At 44.7% G+C, this 13,848-nt stretch overlaps 1 protein-coding gene across 1 annotated transcript; it reads left to right on the top strand.

The window, feature by feature from the left end:
• The first annotated feature begins 443 nt into the window (after positions 1 to 443).
• Positions 444 to 10,503, top strand: ube3d (ubiquitin protein ligase E3D). Its single transcript, XM_057044246.1, has 10 exons — positions 444 to 721; positions 1,309 to 1,517; positions 1,912 to 2,002; positions 2,606 to 2,828; positions 3,460 to 3,532; positions 3,616 to 3,694; positions 4,341 to 4,449; positions 4,909 to 5,075; positions 6,879 to 7,017; positions 10,274 to 10,503. The coding sequence occupies exons 1-10, from the start codon at positions 630 to 632 to the stop codon at positions 10,292 to 10,294; spliced, it is 1,203 nt and encodes a 400-aa protein (XP_056900226.1). The 5' UTR covers positions 444 to 629; the 3' UTR covers positions 10,295 to 10,503.
• The last annotated feature ends 3,345 nt before the right edge of the window (positions 10,504 to 13,848 follow it).

Here is a 13,848-nt window from a genome sequence, read left to right as displayed (position 1 = left end):
TCCGCATGGAAGAGTGATATGACGTCTTCTTTCCCATTTCTTCACCTTCAAAATAAAACGCTTGTTGTCCCTGAAACTTGATTCCCCAATCAAAATCAGCATGTTTTATTCTATATAACTGAAATGTTTCACTGATATATGTTTGTAGGTATAACATTCTTTGTGTCGTTAACATAAAATGCCCAATGTCTCTTCGTTTTGAATGCAAAATTATACTTTAACAGTAAGACTAAACTTGCAGTCATAATGATTGTAACTCAAATAATTATAACTGATTTCTTCAAATAATGAGGGTGATGTAAAATGCACAGTCTTCATAGCTAAATTGGATAAAATTTTACAAATCCTTTACAATAGGTGACGTCATGCACCTTTAACGGTGAAGCGTGTCAGAGAACAATGTATTATTTTGAAATGTCTCACCGGATGCTCTTTTCTTAAAACTTTTGTGTTTTCTGAAGCAGTCACGTTGCAGAAGAGCAATTGTGCTGAAAGAGAAATATGGAGTCTTGTTTTTTTGCTGTTTGCTGGAGAAATTATACTATCTTATAAACTGAACGGAGTGAGCGTTTTTCTAACATCCACTAGTTCTTTTTGTGGGTTTATCTTCTGTTTATCGTGCCGTTTGGATGTCAGATTTAAAGATGCCAGCTAAAAGCCAAAGACTCGGAGTGTTCGTTGAGTTAAGAAAAAGGCTTCAGACTGGACTAATTATTGTTGGGTAACTATTTTCTGTGAATATTTTAATAGATTTAGATAAATGGTGTTAATCGGTTGGCTATTTAGTTTAATCAAAAACATTAACTAATATTGCTAGCTTGATGCTCACCAACTATGAGCATCATCTAACCCCAGTTCAGACGCTTTTTAGTTCATATCGTGATATACAAGATATTTAGTAGTATTTCCAAATTTCCGTGTTTAAAAACCTTATATTCGAAAAGTATTTTTATAATAATTGCGTGTAATAACGCTTTCTGTTGTTTTCAGGAAATGTGTAATACATCTTGACCACCACTAGATGGGGTAATCATACGTAAGAGATGCGAGAGCGTGCAAAATGGGCCACTATTTTATACGTATCTTCTATATAACTACGTTTGTGGAACTAGTGCAGGGACGATTTTCGTGTAGTTTGGTCTTTCAACAGCACCACAAAAATTATTAACTTGTTTTTCAAACAAAACAATAAAGATTTGGGTGTTAAGCTAGCATTGGTTGAAAAAACCGGCTAAACGATGGAGATTTATAGTTTAAAAAAAAATATCTAACACAACAAACCCACAATGCATTGTTTTGTGGTTATAGGAAAGAAGTAACCACACATCCTGGAGATGTAGCCGTGACTGGTGAAGATTCTTGCCTCAACATCCGGACCTCTTCAGGGGAGACGAGTCTCGCCCTCCCGGAAGGGGTCGCCTTTGAGCAGGGATCCTGTATTCCAACTCCTGCAGGGGAATCATGTGAAGAGCTGCATTTCAGACTGCGCATCACTGTTTCTAAAAGCATGGATCCAGGTAAGATAAATCCAGGGTACGGATGGAAAAGTATGCCCAGACTTCTGCAGTCTCCCTCAGCTTTATGTGCGCCCCCCCTGAGCCGAGGATGTCTTTTGATCTTGTCTCTATTTAAAGCCTGCTGTCTATTCTGAATTAATTGGACTGAGTCACTTGGTCATCTGAGACAGCGAATGTGTAAACTTTGCTCATGGGAGCTCCAACGGCCTACAAATAACCGATCAGTCATGAGGACGCTTCATTTTTGTCACGCGCTAACCTACAGCTGCTGTGGTGAAGTTTTCTTGATGGATGTGAACTCCATCCCCATCAGCTTTGCTACCCAACATTTGCTGCTTTTGATACAAGTATACTGATATTCTTGGGTCATTTGTGTCTTTGTCTTTGGTAATAGAGGCCTCTGACAGTGCAAAGGAGACACTTCGGGCTAAACGGACTTATTGCTTCTACTGCCAGAGCTGCATGACCAGACTGCTGGAAGACAGGTGAGGAGCAGTCAAGACAAAGAGCAGCTTCAGAGCAAATGGGGTTTTATTTGCTCCCTCCTCTGCAGGAAGAGGAGCTTCTGTTTATTAACCCGGTGCAGCAGTAAAAAGAGAAATTGATGGATGGAGGAGAGGTCCTCATCTGAAAACCTGACTGGGTTAGAGATTTGGAGCTGGTGTGACGTCTGAGTCTGTGCTGCCCATTAGAAAACAATTGTGTTTCTACCCTGGAGGTGGTTCACCTGGACAATATTGCTCTTATTGCTCTAAGCCTGTAGCTCTTTCTGGTCAGTGTTGTGAAGTCCTGAAAATTGCCGTACCTCCATTACCCAGGCTCATGGACTTTTCTCACTAAAAGCTCCTGAAAAGTTGGTTTTCCTTCTCAAACATTGGCTTCATCCATTTTAGAACACTGGAGTATTTTTTGAGGAGGCCAAAACAATACTTTTGTTTTAATTTTGAGGCTCAAAAACCTTATTATGAAAATGTTGTTGTGATTTCTGAGCTTCTCTAGCCCTCAAAAAACTGTTCACATATTTCAAATCCCCAATGTCCTTGGACAGGGATAACGTGATCACCCATAATTGCTTTTCCTTCCTACAGAGAGTTTAAGCGGGTTCTTCCCCTTCCCAACGGCAACTGGAGCGCCCTGGTAGATGACTGGTGCTGCCACGCTGATCCGTTCGCCAACAGGAAGCTGCTGCCCCGCGTAGACGACTGTTTACTGGGTGACACCTTCTTCCTCCTGAACCGGGACGGCAGCTGTGAACAAACTCTGACTGAGGAAGTGAAGCCCGCTGGCTCAGAAGATGTTCAAGATCCAAAGGTTGGTCGTGAAAGCCCTTTTTGGGACAATTTCATCTGAACTTTTTTAGCAATTCACCTTTTATAGAAGTTCTAATAGCATGAATCCAGCTGATTTGTCTCTCTGCGGGGGGCTGAGTGAGATGAAGCTCTCAGTAGCCGAGCTAACAAGTTGCAGCCTCTGGCGATGCCACATGAACATCTTATAGCTCATCAGGCATCGTGCTGGACACCCAGCTCTGCTTCACACTGTGGCTGCCTCGTTCCCATTCCGCCTAATTTAAGCCATCACCTTGTCACAGAGCCTGATAATGACTTTCTAGTGATAATTTGAGAGACATGACTTTCCCGGTGGAGACAGTCCTCCTGGGCTTATTATCCTTTAAACACTCCTGTCACACAGTAAAAAACCAAATGCATTAAACAAGTAATGTAAGATAATGTAGCACTTTAAAAAGTTGGAGCTGTAGACCCATAACTCGCAACAAATACTCATTCTATGACATTTTTTGCCTGACTGCGATAGAGAAATGCAGAGCGAATGACAACAGACACCTGTCAAACATCGTTCTCCTCTGCTGATGGCTGATTTTTACAAAAGCCAATTTAAAGATGTGAAGAAGTGTTTTTGTCTACAACTCCGCTACCGACAGAAAACCTGCCGCCGGCTGGCACTCGTCTCCTGCAAGAGCTGCTCGTCGGGGGTAGGAGAGGCCGTTTCACCAGGTATGCCTTTCCTTGATAGATGCTCGGAGTTTTGAAATGAACGTTTGATTTTTGTATTGTTTTTCCTTGTTTCTATGCGTCAGAGACGTTGAAGCTGTACATCACACAGGTGGTTGTGGAGCCCGCTGAGGGGGACAGGAATCCAGAGGCTTCACTCAGCAGGCAGGTTTCTGTCCACACTGTTATGGAAATGTAGAGGCTGAGCACCATACAGGCTGTCTGTGAATCTCTCCTGTGTAGACTGCAATACACGCGTCTCCTGGGAGGCCAATGAAATGTAAGAAAAGCATAATTTGCCTCACTTTTGCCCAACGTCTGCTACAACACTGAGGAGTAATACATATCAGCGACGTGTAATTTCAAATATTGCAAATGCAGGGCTGAAATAAACCTTTTAATAACTGGCTATCAATCTTAGGAGATTCTGCAAATAGGAACAAGTGTTGATCGCTGCTATTTCCGGAGCGTTCGTGCCTGGTTCCACCGGTCATGAGTGATTACTTGCTGCAGGGTTGTGATGGTTGAACCTCGAGCTCACTTGAAAAAAGTCCGAAAATCCATCAGTTCCAAACTGTAGCCTGGCTCTGACATCACCCAGGAGCTGCTGAACTCCCACCTGTGGAAAAAGTGCTGTGTATTGGTGCTGCCATGCTGCATTTAAAGTCAAGTTTTAAAGCAATTCCGGCAGGCTCAAAGCTGCCTGCACCATATTCTTGCATGTTGCAGTTGTTGCTGTTTTCTTCGTGTACCTCTAAAGCGGCCGTCACCCAGGCTTTGTTAATGGGTTAATTTGCGTTTGATTTGACAGATCTCTGTTCCTAGAGAGGACAATAGCAGCCAGACTGGTGGAGCTGTCCAGCTCTCTGAGCACCTTCCACTTCTCTGTCCAGACTCCTGATGGAAAACCCTTCTTATTGGTAAGTCCAGCTCTGTAATCAGACAAATTTAAGACCATTTTCCAAAAATAGACTAGACACTCAATGATTTTAGACTCCATTAATATGCTATTAAACCACCTTTACTGCTAAATGGCGCTCTGCATTGCCCTTTTTACACTTGTCATGTTATTACCTCTCATCCGATCCAGTTAAATTTTATAACAGCTTCAAAACAAAACCATTTACAAATGGAATGTTTCATTGTCTGTGATGACTCCGATTTTAATGAAGTCTGGGAAAGCCATTAGGTATAAAAGCAATATAAAAACAATGTTAACTACGTATATTGAGGGGCCTCGAGTAAAATAGCAGGGGGCTCATTAAAACCACATTACCGTCTCATCACATGCTCTGCGTGCTGCGCTCCAGTGAGTTCACCCAGCTATTGCCTCGGCTCTGGCAAGTCGGTTTTGCGTGACCCCTCTGCTCCTCCTGCAGCTCTGGATGCTCAACAGCGACTCCGTGGTAGCGTCGGTCCCAGAGACGTGCGTCGAGGCTGAGAGGTCGCCCGCTGCTGTGGCGCCTGGCGGCCCATCGCTCAGAGCTGTCAGGGCCCTGAAACTCCTGTACACCGCCTGCTCCCACCCCGGCCCCCAGCAGAGAGAGTAAGTCTCATCCCCCCTCCTCTCGATCCCTGCTTTCCCTTTAATCATCTCTCCATCCCAGCCTCTCCATCACCGCCTGCCTCAGCTGACTGCGAGGGATGAAAGATTGCGTTATCGGCGCGCAGGTTTTAGATTTTAATGGAACGCTTTCCGCCGAGGTGTCTGTTCAGCGGGAGTCTTTCAATTATTTTGCAAATGAGATTGCCATCAGGAACGTTAATCTTCCGAGCGCTGGCTGTGCTGCACGCGCGGGAGGATGTTGACTGAGAGCAAACCTGGCTGCGATGCCTCCGAGAGGTGTAGGTGGACACGCCGTCCGGGCCTCTCCACGTGCAGCACGGCAGCCCCACCGGAGCACCCTTCCACCCTCATTATTTTCAACTGCACTCACACACCCCCCGCCTCCCCCTCCTCCGTTTTCTCCCCCGCAGCCGAAGAGAACATAGAAGTTCTGATGTTTCTGCTGTTTTGACAAGCCCCCACCAGCTGATGGAGAAAGGGTAATTAGAGGGAAAAGCCAAATGAAAAGAGAGGCTTGTCTTCTCAGGCGAAGCGGCCCGCACGCACTTAAATGGCACGAGAAACAACAACAACACCCGAGTTTCACTGTAGGTGGACGCCGGTACGAGGTAAAACGTCCCGCTCGAACGGGCTCCACCAGCCGCCGAGTGCTGCAGACAAGGCAGCGTTTGTCTTTAGTAAGTATGGTGGGGGGAGGGGCCCTCCTTTTGATTTCCTTCCAGGAAGTCGGCATGTGTACGTTGGCATTTACCAGCGTTAACGTCCCTTCTATATGTGACCTTGCCCTTAAAATGCTTCACCTTCCAGCAGCTGGGATTCCAGTGGCGTTTCCTGACATTTCCCCGCAGAGTTGCAAAGTTAAACACCAGTTTTACTCCCACCAGCCCCTTCGCTTACGTCATTTGCCATTCATCCTTCGTCACTCTTCTCTGACATTTTAAATGAAGTGTTGCGCCCGGGGAGCCCGACTCCCTGGTTGATTGCCCTCTTTTTCGGCAGCAGCCAGGGATTTTGCAGGATGTGCTTTTAAAAGTGCCAATAATTGGCTGGAGAATCAGTGGGCCACTACATAAGTGGATTACACTTGTCACTAATGGCAGTGACTTGATTATGAGTTGAGTCCACTAGAATGGAATTAAGGGCTCATAGATATGGAAATTGAATCTAATGGGAAAATGTACAGGCCATAGAATTAATTTGGCCACACGAGTAGGTAAACCTTCAACATCACCTGCTGTGTGACTGTTTAAAGCTCACACAATACAACAGTGGTAAAATAGTCTACTTTGTGTTTTGATGTGTATACTTTTCTTTACTCAAAACCTTGGTAGAAGCATCTGCGTATACATTCCAACGTGAATAAATTTACTGTGAAAGTGAGTTTCCCTGCATCAACCAGAGCTCCAGCAGCAGCTCCTTCAGGGTGAAGTCTTTAGAAGGACTGCCAGAACTTTGGTTCGCTCTCAGGAGCTGCCCAGATGGCTGAACGCTGCCCAAATACCGTAGACTGCATCAGCACCACTCCCTGACAGAGCATCAGTCTTCTTCCTCTCACTCTCTCCTCCCTGTTTGTTTATTTTCTAAACACCCTTCCCCCATGAATCCACTTTTATTTGTCCGTTCATCAAGTTCTGCGACTCCAGGAGAGAATACCTGATTAAAACTGTCAAGATGAATGTCTCACTCTGGGATTTACAGCAGCTATTCTCGGCTTAATTTTGGTTGTATAACGCTCTCGCATGCCGTGCCACTACAAATCACTCCCACGTCGTGTGTTTTCAGCATTGTAGCTAGTTGGGAGGTCAGCGCCATCGGACATCCTGTGGTTCTGCCACTGCGGGTGTGCGAGGAGCTGCTGGAAGTGATGGAGGAAAGCAACTCGACACTTCCTGCGTCCATGCGCTGCATGAGGTCCTATGAGGTGAGAGACTTACAAATAAGATGTTGGAATCCACATTTTTTATTGTTCTTGTAAAACTATTGTATAGCAACATAGCAGCAACTTATGTTTGCAGCCTTCACCTTCAGCACCTTCTTTCAGCCAGGCGTGACAACATTTTTAATCATACATTAATTGCTTTTGTGATTCCGAGCTTTTCGTTAACAGCTCGCTTTAGTGATTATGTGGGTCACAAAAAGGCTTTTTACTTTTTTCAGCCTTAGTCCAACTTCTGTGCAGCTAGGAATGTGCAAATTATGTGTGATATGTAGCACAGAGCGCTAAAAGAAAATCCTGACTAGAAAATCAGCACAATTACTGTCGCTGACAGCACGGTGCTCCGGGTCTTTTTTAAAGTGCAATTAACAAGCCTCCTGGCTCGGTTTAGCGACTCCTTCATCCGCAGCTTAAACTTACGAGGTGGAACAATTAATTGTCTACTTTAACTGTACTAGAAGTTTTCGATTTTGATTTCAGCTTCATAACGACATTCTTGGTGTGCTGAGCTTGTTTTAGCTGCTCCTTAATAACAATAGTAAAAACAAATGCGTGTAGATTAGCAACTTTTTTTGCTTCTAATGCTTCCACTCGATCATGTTGGGCAGCATGATTTCTACATCGGGCTTTGAGACAGTTGGTGTTTAAAAGTCTTAAGATAACAGGAAGTGTTTGAAGTGGTTGTAATGTAGACAGCAGGATTGCACAGAACTCCTGATGATGACGCGTTGTGTATCTCCAGGCTTATTGTCGCTCGGTACAGTGTAGCTGTTTCCAAAGATAATGAAGCAGAAAATGAAAAAAGACTTCATCTTTGAGAGTGCACATTTTGTTGCAAGTGCTCACATAATCATGATTTAACAGAGTATGAAACGGCTGCAAAGTGAAACATACTGGCCGTGAAAGGGCAAATGTGTGCTCTATAAGGAAGGATTCTTTATTATTATTCTTTAATAAGCATGCTGGAAACAACTCATTTGTATAGGTAAGGGGAGGGAAGCTGGGGAACAGCACCACGGACTTACTGCTCTGTTAACAAATGGCTCATCTCACCCATTGGTCCACGTTTGATGGATCCAGACGGATGCATCGCGGGGGAAGTAATTTATTTTGGCAAAGCACAACGGGTCACAGTGGACGGCGGTGCGGAGCAGAGGACAACCATGGCGATGTCTGATCGATATGTCCCGCTTCTCCACTGAAGTGATCGCTTTCGTGGCTTTCGTGGGGCTGTCATGCTGTCAGGATCAGTGATGATGGGAAACACAGCAGAAAGGCAACCATGCGCAGTTGTGGGTTCAGAAGACTTAGTTACATTTATTAGAGTTAAGTATTAGTGCAGCTCCTTCTAATCAGCCACAACGGCTGAGTGAGGACCCTTCAATTTCTGTAAAAAAAAACAATGATTAAGAGCTGGTGAGTGGAATTTATCGAGCTTGTTTTGGTGAAAATATGAGCAAGGTTGAGACGCTGTCCATGAACGCTTCAGTGGAGCCTTCAGAACCTGCCGAGCTCTTCAGAGACGCAGCCTGTCATCTCCCCGCATGCTGCTCTTCTGCGCTCTGAACGGCCAAAGTATTTCTTTCACCCTGTGATCCTGCCAGCCCGACTCCAGCAAGCGGAGACTGCCTGTGCGATCGTATTACGCTCTGTCGCCCGTAGCCCGGGCTGCTGCCATCAGAAAGTGTTAATGTGTGTCAATTTGTGACACGTCGTTAGAGTGCCGCAACCGCTTTCACCATCGGATGGATAATGTCTGGTTTTAGAGCTGCCTCTGTTTCGGCAGCCCTGATTTCTCCCCCTGTCCATCACTGTCGTGCTGTTACCGCAGATATGAACAATGCTGCCTATTCTCTAACGCACAGGAGAACAACAGCTTTTTTGTTCTTACTTTGCTGTCATTTTTGAGCAGTTTATGAGCAGATGTTCAGTGTGAGGAACCACACCGATGCAGTAGCCTCAAGTAGATGGAATCAAATGGCAATCTGGTGCACTAATACCACCTTCTTATACATGTGATATATAGGGTGTTTAATGTTGCGGCAGTACCTCAATATTCAGACTGTTTGCTTACAGTCTGAGCACACTGGCCTGATTTAGCACGTATTGAAACTAGCCATACATGTTTCTGCACTGTGTACGCCTATTTTGGGATAACATGTGAGCTATGTTAATATTTAGATTTTTATTTTTGTAAGCACAGTTGCAGTTATGAGTTGGTGCAGCTGTTCTTGCAGTGCATATTTGCAGCTATCAGAGTTAGCAATTAGCATGGCCTTTTAGGTGATTGCTGGAGTTACGCTTTATAAAGTCACAATTTATAACATTTATCCTATTTCTGCTTTTTGGAGGTTTTAAAGTATTAAGAACGATTAGATTATTAAGTAAATGGCAAATGTATTTAAGTAACCATTGTTAGGAATGAGCCCTTTATGGAGCCCCTCAGTGTTTGCACAGAAGCTCCGAGCAAACAAACCAAATCTATAAACCGGGACCTTTCATATTTGTAGCAGTAAATTTAGGGGAAGGTCATAGCGAGCAGATGTCGAGTAGGTGCAACCACAAAGGCTGATGCAGTTAACTCCCACATATTACATCCTTAATTAAAGCAATGGTTTGTGTGGTCGTTTGCGCTGGTGCCAGGACACAAAGGAAATCTGTAGCAGCCACACAGATAAGTCTTCATCGACTCAGGAACTCCAGACATGCTGTTCCTAAACTTATATTCCCGTTTTCAACCTGGGGTTCCTTTTTATTTATTTTTTTTAAGCTCGGGCCCTTTGTGAGTCCTCTCCAGTCGGGCTCGAAGGAGCTGGTGTCTCATTGTTGTTTGTTATCATTTGTTTGAATTAGCGTGGACGCGCTTGAGCGCCAAGCAGGCAGGGAGAGTGAGCGGACCGGGCCTTGAGTGTGGCAAATGCCCTCATCCATCATCCCAGTTTGGAGCCCTCAGTGGAGCGGAGCCATTGTTTGCAGCAGGCAGACACCCAGGAAGAGCAGATGGAGGAGCGCGGACAGCGCCGGGCTCGATTATTCTCTCTGATCTGCTTATACGAATATGTTTTTTTCAACGTGATTTAATCTCAACCACATGAGCTGTTTTAGCTTTGGTGTTCCGTGACACTAATTGGTTTTCTGAGCTGATTGGGGGAAGCAGTCTTACGTAAATATATATTTCTTTTCTCTCCAGTCTGTTCAGACCTGACGCTGATCCGGTTTTGGCCTTTTCTGCCTTTCTTAGGTGGCGTACCTGAGACTCTGAGCCAGAGGAGATGAAGCTGAAGCGTGACTGGTTATTCAACGTGTTTCAACACAAGAACCACGTTACCTCCACTTGTTCATCTCCAGAATGACTTCCTCTTTTTTATGAATAGGATTCTGGAAAAAATGAGGCCTTTTTGAATGTTTATTGATTGATAGTTTATGTATTTGTTCATACAGAACTAGAATAAACAGTTTTAAAGTCAGACACATCTGATCTGTTTTATTTCTGTGCTAGCTCAGGGTGCTGTAATTACAATCTGAACTCCTGTTGTGTTTTTTGTCTCAGTCCAGTTTATGTGTCCATGACTGATGATACTTTTGTTTTCTCCAGAATGATTATTTTAGCATCAGTATTTCACAACGAGGAGAAATATCAGGTAAAACTATTACTTTGGTCCGACAGCTTTGAAGAGTTCTCACAGAATTGCATCATCACTGTCAACCAAGCTGGCGACTTGACTCATCATCAGTTTTTAGAAAATCTCTTAAATCCTGTTGGGTTTTTTATTATTATGAATCTAAAACTATTCAAATTAAAAATAACGTTAAAAAGTAAAATTCAGCTTTTGAAAAGATAAGCATCTATAACATTGAAAGGCTTTTTTTTCCTACCTAAAATCCAGATGATCAGCAGCATCCTGCCTTTCGACCGCGTCATGTCTTGATTGGGTACCACAATTTCTTTTGTCCCCCGCTCTTGACTGGTCGCCTGTACGTGCTGAACGCTGAGGCGGCAGCGACAATTACTTCATATCGCATTGTACCAAGTGAAGCAGCAAAGCATAGTGTGAATTGGCTAATTAAAGCTACCCAATGCTGAACCGCTGGTGGTGGGGGGTGCCCTCATTTCCCCGCTGCCCTTTCTCCACAAGTGCAAATGAAGTCGGCTCTAAATAACCCATTTGTTTCAAGTCGGCTGAGCAGAAGGGGCGACTCCTCGTCGCTGCTGCAGGTTCAAAAACAGCAAAGCCGCCCAGCAGCCTGCAGGAGTCGTCCTCCTCTTAATGATCGACAACGGAGTTGTCAGATCGATTCTTTAGGCCGTGTGGAGCTCATTAGCCTTTTCAGATGAGGAAAATATCCACACAGGTCTGCTACATATTCAACAGTCCTGATTCTTCACAACTTTGTCTTGCTTCCCCCTGTTACTCTTAAGTCTTTCACTTCGTTTGCATTGTTTTTGCACGGTTTTCCAGACATGTGACCTTACTTATTTACGTCCTACATATGGAGCGATCAAGCCCGGGAGCTCCACAGTTTCCCAGCTAGATTGGATTTTTCCAGGTCCTCGTTTTTCCTGACGCCTTTTGATATTATTTTCCGATTAAGCTGGACGGTGATGTGTGAGATTACGAGGTGGCCCGTCGTGGGAAGAAAGAGATCCATTTTGGCGAGGTCAAGTCACAAAGCTCGTCTCATCTCTGAGAGGAAATGAGGCATTAGATTGAGTCGCTGTTTAAGTCACCCACGCCTAATGGCTCGTCTATCCCATAAAGCTGCACGATTCGGGCTTCCTTTTTTTAGCTCAGCAATTCAACTATGAATGTGAAAAAAAATAGTAACTTTATATATATATAAAATATCATTTCCATACAGATGCACAGCATATTTTAGCGTTTCCACTGCAGTTTCAAGGTGCGGTAGGCAGTCTTTAGGCCTCGATCACTGACTTCTCTGTCATTTTAATAACCAATTCTAAGGAGATGTGCACTTCTGACATGTGGTGAGACATTTTATTTTGATGATGAGCAGAATGATCGCTGTGAAAACTTGTTCTAAAAGGATTTCATGTTTGGCCTTGAATCCACTGTCGCATCATCGCCCTGAGGCCAAATTCAGCAGTCGACGTTCACAGGAAGTGGGAAAAGTTCACTCTTTCATTTTAAGCTTCCCTTCAAGTGGTTCAACAGGCAGAGGCGCCGCTGCTAACGCGGCATTTCAGCGTGCGTGAACAAAAAGTGTGGCTATTCTGCGACTTTCACACATACAGAAAGTGATCTTCAGCCTCAGCTGCCCCGTAACTTCGACAAATACCCCCTCGCTCCCTCTGCTCTTCTCCCCATCTTGGCTTTCTAACAAGGCCATGGGGCATATCAGTGAGGCCTTCAGGGGCTCATTAGCACATCCACTGGTTTCAGCAAACCACTGTTGCAACAGGGAGCCAAATCTTTACCGCAGTTTTAATCAGACGCAGACCGCGGGATCGAGCCGTTCCCGGGGCAGAATGATCCAGCTGCCTCAGCGGCGCCAGGCCAAAACAGACATTAAGCTGAAAATTAAAACGCTTGTAATCGCACAATGACATGGAAAATCTATTTATGAGTTCCAGTGTGAGAACTGGTCAGCAATATTCCTGTTTAGAGGACATAATCTAGTTTTTCCCCCTCTTGTTTTCTATTATCTCAAACCCAGATTCTACTTCTGCTGGCAGTCAGTCACTGAGACTTCGGATGGTGTCAGACGTGGTCTGACTGGCAGCAGACTTTTGGGGCTGACAGCTGACAGAGAAGCGCGACACCCTGTTGGAAACGGGCTGACAGGCGGATAACTGCAGCCCGCTATCTCCTCCCGTCTCTGGGAAGATGAATCAGCCGCCACGTCAGAGCGCAGAGACAGAGGAGTTCTTAGCTCGCTCTCAGGGGCAAAACGCTTATCGGAGGATATGTTCAACGTGTATTATGGGAAAATGAGAACTTACATTTCCTTTGGTGGTTAATCCGGACTCTGCCGGGGGAGGTGGTGTAGAGCGTGTGGGCTTCAACTGCAACTTTTGGTTGGTCATAAAAACAATGACTGGCTTTTTTTGTTTTTGTTTTTTTGTGGCGTCAGGAACATTTGACAACTATTCAGCAGAGATTCATGTTTCAGCCTCGTCCCTTTAACAAGCGCGCTGCCATTGAGTGCTTCTTCAGGGAGGATCTAGAGGAGAGCCAGATAGATGTGGGAACCGGAAGAGACGGTGAGGATGCTAACGATACGGCACTTACAGATAAGACGAATGGACCAATCTTCAAAGTCTCCTGTGTGTGAGCTGTCCAACACAGATAAATATATAGCATCAACTGCAAATGCTCCTTTCTTTGTAGTATCACAGAACATTTCTAGCTTTCTGTATATTAACATTGGTGATATGAACATATTAGCATCACTTTACTTGTAGCAGAGGTGCTGATGGGGCTAATGTCCTCATTTCTTGCTACGCAGCTGAGGCTGATGGGAAATACCTGAACATTTTTAAATTGTCCTGAAGTGATGCTGGAAAATATTACTTGGAATGTGGAATAGATGAAACATTTCATTCTCTACAAAACCAGTTACGGCTAAAGCTGGAGCATCGTTATTTCCGCCATTTCTGGAATCCAAAGAAAATTGTACAAAAGGACAGAAGTGCGACTGGGGCACAAAACTACTGCTCCCATTTCTCTCCTGTCTCGACCTTCCCTGTTTCTGCAGGGGGGAGGGCTTCAACTGATTGTTGCTTCAGGATGAAGATGCCTTCTGTTTGTGTGGCTGACCTGACCCCTGCAGGGTGACCCTCACACGATGAAGCCG

The sequence above is a fragment of the Takifugu flavidus genome, chromosome 10 (genome assembly GCF_003711565.1).
Source record: "Takifugu flavidus isolate HTHZ2018 chromosome 10, ASM371156v2, whole genome shotgun sequence".
Taxonomy (NCBI): Eukaryota; Metazoa; Chordata; class Actinopteri; order Tetraodontiformes; family Tetraodontidae; genus Takifugu; species Takifugu flavidus.
This window is presented reverse-complemented; position numbering and strand designations above follow the sequence as displayed.

Coding starts and splice junctions, on each gene's coding strand:
- ube3d (XM_057044246.1), top strand. CDS start 630: ATGTCAGATTTAAAGATGCCAGCTAAAAGCCAAAGACTCGGAGTGTTC. Junction 3,533..3,615: donor AGGAGAGGCCGTTTCACCAG/GTATGCCTTTCC, acceptor TCTATGCGTCAG/AGACGTTGAAGCTGTACATC. Junction 3,695..4,340: donor CCAGAGGCTTCACTCAGCAG/GCAGGTTTCTGT, acceptor TTGATTTGACAG/ATCTCTGTTCCTAGAGAGGA.